The sequence below is a fragment of the Triticum urartu genome, chromosome 7A (genome assembly GCF_056163025.1).
Source record: "Triticum urartu cultivar PI428250 chromosome 7A, HENAU_Tu73, whole genome shotgun sequence".
Classification (NCBI taxonomy): domain Eukaryota; kingdom Viridiplantae; phylum Streptophyta; class Magnoliopsida; order Poales; family Poaceae; genus Triticum; species Triticum urartu.
In genome coordinates, this window is record NC_141879.1 from 36,034,086 (window position 1) to 36,043,313 (window position 9,228).

At 40.9% G+C, this 9,228-nt stretch overlaps 1 protein-coding gene across 3 annotated transcripts; it reads right to left on the reverse strand.

The window, feature by feature from the left end:
• Positions 1-268: 268 nt before the first annotated feature.
• LOC147957396 (receptor kinase-like protein Xa21) lies at positions 269-3,913 on the reverse strand. 3 transcript variants are annotated; one of them, XM_087536423.1, is made up of 3 exons: positions 3,310-3,909; positions 935-1,539; positions 269-793 (listed from the first exon to the last, which is right to left on the reverse strand). In XM_087536423.1, the coding sequence occupies exons 1-3, from the start codon at positions 3,870-3,872 to the stop codon at positions 402-404; spliced, it is 1,560 nt and encodes a 519-aa protein (XP_087392549.1). In that variant the 5' UTR covers positions 3,873-3,909; the 3' UTR covers positions 269-401. The 3 variants fall into 3 exon arrangements, with proteins under 3 accessions (XP_087392549.1, XP_087392550.1, XP_087392548.1); XM_087536424.1 differs by having other exon boundaries at positions 935-1,547; positions 3,310-3,448; XM_087536422.1 differs by having other exon boundaries at positions 935-3,913.
• Between the last annotated feature and the right edge of the window lie 5,315 nt (positions 3,914-9,228).

Consider the following 9,228-nt stretch of genomic DNA (forward strand, 5'->3'; position numbering starts at 1 on the left):
TCCACAGAGTCATGCACAAATGTGTGATCCCTCTGTCGCTACTGCATTTAGCAAGCTAATCCATCACAGTGCCAAACATTACCTGGAATAGCTATTAAGAAATGAAGGTGTAATAGTAATACACCTTGCTTTAAACTACATTTCACATGGTGAATAGGGTGGCATCTTAGTTCTCTTTGATCCAAAGGAGCGGTTGTGAGAACAAAAACATATACGGTAGATAAGGTAGATCCATGTCACACTATTATTGAATCACATATGTTCTCAGTTAATAGTCAATTCAAGTTAATCTCTTTGTAATTCCTTATGCTCATCGTATATATATGCATTCAAACATAATACTTATTTCTTTCCAAAAGTATATGACCATGCTACTTCTAACTGAAATAGCTAGAGGTGAGTTACAAGAATGATGTTGATTTATTTTGTCTATACTGCAATGCTGTGAAATTTTCTTTGATGCTGATGATTTCCGCATAAACATCTTCTGTTGTCGGCCGACTCTTGGCTGATATCTCGGAGCACTTTAGGCCAAGTTTTGCTAGTCGAGTGAGACACCATTTTGTTTCAGCCATTAGAAGATTTTCTCCTCCTTCTCCATCATATGTGATAAAACTTGGTTCTAAGATTTCACCAATTTCCCGTGAAAGTGTTGTTTCCACGAAGATGTGAAGGTTCATACCATCCTTAAACATAGCATCTGTTGGATGCTTTCCTGTGATCATCTCTAAAAGAATAATTCCGTAGCTATATATATCACCCTCTGTTGAGATCTTGTACCCCATGCCATATTCTGCAATATTAAAAAAAAGTTTCTTAAGAAATATTCACTTAATTGAGAGGGATGATAAACATTCCAGATGATTTACATGTCACTAACTTTGCATGTATGTATCTATAATATATCAATGATATAAATGATGCATGTGCTTACCAGGTGCAATATATCCAATTGATCCTCTCGGTCCAGCAATATTTGATGACTTATTAACCCCCGTTGAAGAGTCTCCATGAAGAAATTTTGCGAGTCCAAAGTCACTAAGACATGCAACCATTTCTTCACCAAGAAGGACATTGCGTGGTTTCAAATCACAATGAACCAATGGAGGACTACATCGATTATGGAGATAATCTAATGCAGCAGCTATGTCCATAGCTGTCGTTATCCTTGAGCCCAAACCCAATGGTATTTTTGGGTTGGCTTTGTTTTCTTCTGGGTAAAGCCAACTTTCTAGGTTACCATGTTCCATGTACTCAAGAATAAGTGCTTTGAACTCATTTCCTCTTGGATCAGTGGTTGAGCATAGACTAATCACTCTAATCAAATTCCGGTGGCGAATGTTTCTTAGTGCATCACACTCAGCGAAGAAACTCTTTGATGCTCCAAGTTGGTCAAGCTTGAATACCTTAATGGCAATGGATTGAAATTCTGAATTGCCTTTGTATACCACTCCAAAGCTTCCTGAACCAAGAATACTGGATGCACAGAAACCATCTGTTGCTTTATATAAATCCATGTATGAGTATCTATTATGCTCCCTGAAAAACTGGGTAACGTGCCCCTCAGTTTTAGTACCTTTATTCTTTAGAAGAATGAATACAAGGCATGCCAGGGCAATTACAACAATAGTAGTAAGTGGAACCAGTATAGTTACGACATGTGCAGTGTTCTTCCTTCTGGAAGCTAAGGTGGTGCAAAGTGGCACTTGTTGCATTGGAGAACTTGCACACAATTTTTTGTTTCCTTGGACGAACACTGCACTTGAATTGGCGAAAACACCACCTTTAGGGACTACTCCCTCAAAGTCATTGAAGGATAAGTTGAGAATAAATAAGGAGGTAAATGACTCCAAAAAATCTGGTATTTCACCAGACAAGTTGTTTTGAGATAGATCCAACATATTGATTCCTCTTAAAGTCCCAAGAGACTTTGGAATTTTTCCCCGCAACAAATTTGCCTCCAAAGAGAGAGATTCCAAAAGAAGGCATTGGCCGAGTGTGGAAGGAATCTCACCTGATAATTGGTTGTTGGATATACTAAGTGAATTCAAATTCATCAAACTACCTATCCGAGTAGGTATGTTCCCACTGAGTTGGTTATAGGAAAGATCCAAACCTTTAGAAAGTGTTGAAATGGAAAAGAGTTCTGACGGGATGCTTCCAAATAACTTATTGGAAGAAAGGTTCAGCAGCAGCAAATTTTTACAACCTTCCAAACTAGGAGGTATTTGACCGGTCAAATTATTTTCCATGAGATAAAGTTCAGTGAGTCGCTCTAGTTTCCCAATCGATTGTGGGATATCTCCGGAAAGTTTGTTGTGGGATAAGCTTAGTAGTGACATATTTAGAAGATTTCCAAGGGTATCAGGAATGCGCCCTGAGAGTGAATTAATTTGCATTACAAGAGCAGTTAGGCCTTTGAGTTTTCCTATCTCCGAAGGTATTTCACCAATCAGTTGGTTTTCAGATAGGAGAAGCACCTCTAAGGTGTTTGAAAGATCACCAAAAGAAGTAGGCATTGACCCCCCAAGGCCATTAAAATCCAAACACAACATCTTTAGTTTAGTACAATTTGTTAGAGAAGACAAGAAAGCCCAATCTCCAGATTTAAGCATGTTTGTGCCCACGTCTAGAATTTTCAGCTTGCTCAAGTGTCCCAATGGAGGAATAATGCCAGTGAGTGAATTTTGACGAAGGTCTAAATTTTGGAGGTTTGATGCATTGCCCAATGAAGCAGGAATTGGGCCATCGAGTTGGTTTCCTCCTAGTATCAACTCAGTGATGTTTGGAAGAGTGTAGCCAATGTCCACAGGAATTCTACCAACAAGTTGGTTGAGACTAAGGCTAAGATAAGTAAGGGAAGTGTTTGCGTAAATTGCTTGTGAGACGATGCCCGAAAAATTGTTATCTTTCAAGTTTAGTACCTGCAAACCTGAAATCTTACCTAAGCTCTCTGGAATGCTTCCTTGGAAGTTGTTTTGAGCAAGTTGAAGGGAAGATAGGGAAGACATGTTTCCAATTGAAGAAGGAATGCCCCCAGAGAGGTAGTTTTTAGTTAGTGAGAGGTATTGCAGTGATGTAGAGGTTTGAAGGAAAGGTGGGATAGATCCTGAAAGGTTATTATGTGACATATCTATGTAGGAAATGGTTGTGCTATTGAATAGGGCAGGAGGGATTCCTCCACCGAGGCTGTTATTTCTTAGATTGACTGACGTGAGAGAACTGCTACTCCCCAAAAACTCTGGAATGTTTCCAGTGAGCATGTTGCTAGTGAGCAATAGCATAGAAAGGTTGGAAAGCAAACCGAACCTGGATGGGATGCTTCCCTGAAGATTGTTGTTGCTGAGAACAATTTGCTGGAGAAGCAAACACTCAGCGAGAGCTTGAGGGATCTCACCTTCAAGGGAGTTGCTCTCCAGGCTTATGGTCTCGAGTTGAGAGCAGGAAGATATGGCATCAGGGATGGAACCAACCAGGGAGTTCATGCTAAGGTTGAGGTATGTGAGCTGGGTCAACCGCCCGATGTCGGCGGAGATGTGGCCAGTGAGATGGTTATTTGGCATGTGGATTCTGTCAAGGAAATCAAGTTGCGCAACGCAGGGAAAAATTTGACCGGTGAGGTTTAGCGACCCGAGGTCTAATGAAACCACGCGAGACGCGTTAAGCGTGCTGCATCTCACTCCTTGCCAACCGCAGGGCGTGAGAGACGCATTGCTCCAAGAAGCTAGCGCTCGCGAGGAGTCAGAGAGCTGGGACTTGAGGCAGAGAAGTGCATCCAGATCAGTGGAGTGCATGCAGGGAAGAAGGATTAGGAAAGGAATCATGGTGAAAACAAGCCGCAAAAGCAGCTTATGTGTGGCTAGACGAGGCATTTTTTTTGCTTGTGTGCCGAATGAACACTTGGTTCATGGTAGCTTGTTCATATATAGAGGGACCATGCCTAGTTAGATGTACTGAAGAGTGAGAGCAACGAACTTGAGAAAGGACATGTGGTGCGTATGATTCTGTGAGTTAGTATAATACATATTAGTGCAACATCAGCTTTTGACAAGTTGCACTAGCTGACTTTGGCTGATTTTTGTTTGAATTGGCCGGCCTGCAGCGCGGTTGCATTAGTCGCCTCCTGTCTCAGTCACACACATAATTATACAGAGTTCCTTCACACCGAAGAAATTAGAGATAACATCCAAGAAGCAAGTATGACCATGGGGTTAGACCGACACAGCTCTTGGCCACATCAAGGGGCAACCAACAAGAGGACCTTTGCAGGCGTGTGCATATACATGCACGGATGGATAAGTGGAAACTTAATCCTCTCCATCAGTGAATTTTGACAATCCAGAAGTTTGCAATCATTAAATCACGTCGATTCTGTGTCAAAAGAAAAAGAGCAAGCCCAATTGGTTTAACCTCTCCATGAGTGCATTTGGAGATTTTTTTTCTGAAGTTTGTAATCTTTCACCGATATCAATTCCATTGTACTTGCTCCAAATACATTTGGCCGGGTAAGTCGGAACCCCGATATATTTCCTAACAACATTTCCGTAAGACATTTTGCGTCACTGCACAACACTGTTTCATTCGGTGGCTATGTTTGGAAAAGTAGCACACATGCCCAAGGTTTTATTTAGGAGCCACATGTGCCGTACGGCTCCCAACCTTGACCAAATTCAGTTGTTTCTACATGACATAATGATTCAACGATCGCTCTTTGAAAATTGCACATGGCGTGGACTTTGCTTGTGGCATTTTCGAGCAACAGTGTCCCCGTCGACCTCAGCCGCGCAGAAGAACATATTTAGTTATACGCGACGTACGTTGCGTGTCAAAAATATAATGCACTAACTTGGACTTTGATGGCAATGGCGATTGCCTCGGCCACACCGTCATGAATGAACACATTTAGTTTGACCTGATGCTCTTGTGATATTCGCTCGAGTGTTAACATTTAAAGCATATCCAGGAGTCCATATCAACCACCAACTTGTTATAGCGTTAGAACATATACAAACATATTAATAAAACAAGAGGCAAAGGATTAAGTTATCACGTAATCTACATTGACTAAGTTATCTTCTCTATTGATTAAGTGGTAGATCCTAATTAAATTTTGAAGATATTGTTGTGTAGGACAATGACACAGTGAGATCAGCTGACCAACCACAAAACAATTTGGACAAACCATAAGCCCAGTCTCATACCCACAAAAAGACCTAGCCACCTCCATAAAAAAATCTGGACATCAACGTTTCACCCCCTACCACTAGCGAGACCATGTGTCCCCTCCAACTCTGTTGCCGCTTCGACAGTGAAGGGGGGTGGGGATCCCAGAACTGCGCTATGGTACTGTAGTAGGGTCTATTTGTATACAGTTTTGTTCCACGCCGATGTCGTGTGGATCAAGAATATGGTTTCCCTAACTCCTTGTGCACCTCGTCCTCGACCCACAGGAGGGCGGAGGATCATCTGATCGCTGCTCTTCTGGAATGGAGGATCTGGTTGTGTCTTCATGTTATGTAGGTGGTCTGAAGGTGTTGGCAGAGTGGACGACGTAGCTTTGTGTTTTGGTACTCCGGCTCCGGCTCCGACCAACGATGTTTGGCCAACTTTGGCATCGTCCGGGAGCTTGCGAGGTTAGGTTTCGCCGTAGCTCTCTGGCCCGATCTAGGGTGGTCGTTCAGATCTCTTTGTCTCCTTCTCCAGAACGACGATCTGTGTTTTAGATTGCCGTCGTTGGTGTCTTCTAATTCCGACCAATGATGTTCCAGCTACTGTGTTAACAACGTATCACTTGCTTCGCTAGCTAGAGGTCCAGAAGCGGCATCAAATTTCGCTCACGACACGACGTCGGTGAGTGCAGGGGGGAAGACGGCGTCGATATCCCCAAAAACCTAAGTGCAATTATTTATTAGGACACAACTAGTGGCATAAATGATAAAAACCCTTATTTATTTTATTTGCTGTAAGGATATCGTTTTAACGGTTGGTCAACTTTAGTATATGGCCTTTGGCCTTTTCACAGATAGACTTAATACGAAGTATTATGCGGTCAATGACATCATCGACCCATGATGAGTTGGAAAGTACTGTTGCCCTTTTGAGTTGGAATTTTTCTTTCTTCGGTCAGACATTATCCATACGGACTCCTAGACAGATAGTAAGATGTGTGTCCATATCATCTAGCTGAGCGAGCATGTTGATTTTTAAACTGACATTGACAGTAACATGCCCAAGATGTCACTTTTCGTTAACAGGAAGGAGTACCTCAGCCTCTCCCAATGCTCCTACTTGTCACCATCTCTTAGCTACACATACTCCCTCCATCCCAAAATAAGTGTTAGTACAAAGTTGATACACTTATTTTGTGACGGAGGGAGTACATGTTAGTCTCTTGTCCATATGGCTTGAAGGTAATGAAGTGAGAAGATGAAACCGTCACATACGCAAGATATTTTCAGTTTACATAAAGCAGCACATAGATAATTAAATCTCTTACTTATCATACCATTATAATTAAACTTAAACCATCTTAATAAAAGTGGGGTCTATTATTTGAAATACTTGGTCGAGACAACCAATTCAGATTGTGAGTATATTAGTGAGACATGGAGAGTTTACATACCACCAAGCAGAGACGAGACAACCATAGGGGCTGACCTTCTACTCTCCTAAATGTATTTATCGTCTCTTGTTCCCTATGTAGATTCCCAAGCAAAAATTGTCAAGTGTTCTTGTTTTCGAGTTATAGATGCATGTATGTTGTTGGCATTTTGCACGCATTTTGAATCTATTGTACGGATTTGCAACACCCTTTCAATTGCATAAATAAGTAAACATGACAGTTGGAATCTCCTATTTTTTTCTTATGCGTGTGGTGTACAATATTGCAACTTGCAAGCAGATTTCCCTTGCCGTTTATGAGCTGGCTGGCAGGTAAACCAAAGGATGCGGATTGACCTGGCCAGCCTGAACCAGGTCAGAGAACCTATAGTCTACCTATATAAGCTACGTGCGCCTCCAATCCTCCTCCATTCAGTGTAGTTTGGTTTGTGTGGTGTGCCTCCGCTGAAGCACTACATACGGCAAGCTCTGAGAAAATGTCAGCCAGCAGATTTTGGACCATTGCACTGTTGTCATTGGTGATCCAGATCCAACTCAGCACCGTGCTCACCCTCGAACAACCTGCATGTATGCAATCCTCTCAAGTACATGTCTTTTTTACCGTATTATATATATTGCCTACCTTTCTTCGAAAGATATATAGGATGGATATGCATGTAATATACGGCAAAGTGACCAATGAGCATGCCTACCTTTCTTTCGTCATTTTTTTAGTTTAAAAGTGTACTTTTTGACCGTATATGCATGGTTACAGGGTTCAGAAATAGACCTATGTTCAGAAAACCAGTCCCTTGATGACACATTTCATTTTACTTCAACACATTCCATTTTACTTTTGAAATCCACACCAACGCATTTGTGTTCACCGGAAAAAAATTCAACGCCTAGTTTTGGAAAGTTGTACATGAATTGAATGTTATTTGATTCATTGACGACTGGTTATCTCGATTACTCAGTCTCCAGATTACATTCACGTCAACTCACATAAACATACTTGTCCTAGGTTTGACCAGATGTAGTACTATCGCCCCATCAGGTAGCTTAACAAGCAGGGCATCTCAAATACTCCATATCAGCCATCTCCTTGTGGTTTGCAAACCAACTTTTTGATAGCTTCCATGGGAGAATATGTGAGGAGGAGGCCAAGGAGTTGTTTCAAACAAACAGTAAATGTTTTTTTTAATAAAAAAGGACCTAAAAACAAATGAATTCAGATGAAATTTGTTAGCATTTTGTTATATCTATGATACTTAACTAGACTACGATTCGTCCGTGGTCCAAAACAGTTCACTGCACAAGAACAGGGCTTTTGAACCTTAGGGCTACAGTTTCGAGAGCGCAAGAGCCTCCACAAAGGACCATGTAGCTAAATCATCCATACAGCCCATACAGTTGTGCTAAAAAGTTGACTCAAAAGCTATTATATAAGTCGGGACCGTGACAAAGCTATCAGCAATTTGATCCTTTGCCGAGTGCCTTGGTACATAGTTGATCTTGTGACTGCGAAGATGTCGACAAGCAGCGGGCCTCGGTTTTGTTTGATATTCCTTTCAACCAACTATCCCAAAGACCGTTCTGATAGAAAGAGGAGATATAATATACTTAACATCCCCCTTCACCCCCCCCCCCCCCCCCCAAACATCCGACATGCATATTGAATATCGGGCATGGGTAAATGATTGGAGAAAATGCAGAGACTGAGACTTGAGCCCAATACCTCAGGCTGGATACCATGTTAGATATTCCTATCAACCAACTATCCCAAAAGACTGATCTGATAGGAAGAGGAGATATAATATACTTAACGGGATTATCCCTATGTTGTTGTTGCTAGTGTTCCTCCTACTCATCACTGTGCCCCACATAAATAGGAAATCTCCAACAGTTTGTAAGTAAACCTCTTAGGTGCATGACTTCACTACAATTTTGTGTACTCAATCAGCACATTTTTTCAAAAAGTGTTGTGATTTAACTTCTACAAATAACGGTCCAATAGTAAGTTTCTATTCACATTATTAAATGTGTTTTATATCAATATTTGTTAGTTAAGTTAACCAATACCCCCTCCATTTAAAACTATTGTTTGACCAAGTCTCAATAAACTTGGTCAAACTTTATAAATTATGACTTAAACATAATCTATATATGCACTATTTTTTGGACCATAGATAGTAGTTGCATAGTCCATGATTACAGATCTATAATGGTGGAGTAAAGTTTACCTCAACAGTAATAGATCAATGCAGATTTCACTTATTCCTTTTTTAAACAGGTTGATCAACATACACAAACATATATATGTCACTGTCTTATTATGTTCTTTGGATCTATGTGCAGGTACCTATCTTCTTCCAGGTAATTGTCGCCGTAAATAAACGATGAACTGAAGTTCGAAAAGTTTGTGTGTGGTAGGTTATTCAGTTTCTGAAGAAATGAAATGAAGTTGCAAAAAAATTGTACCCCAGGAATCAAAAGTTCGGCTAGTTTGCTGGGAGTAAGCTCAAAACAAGGATGTGCAACTAAAATATCAATGTTGGGTCATCAGAAAGTGAGATGTCTCTTTGTAGATGCATTTTGATAGAATTATAACTAGAATATGTAATCTTT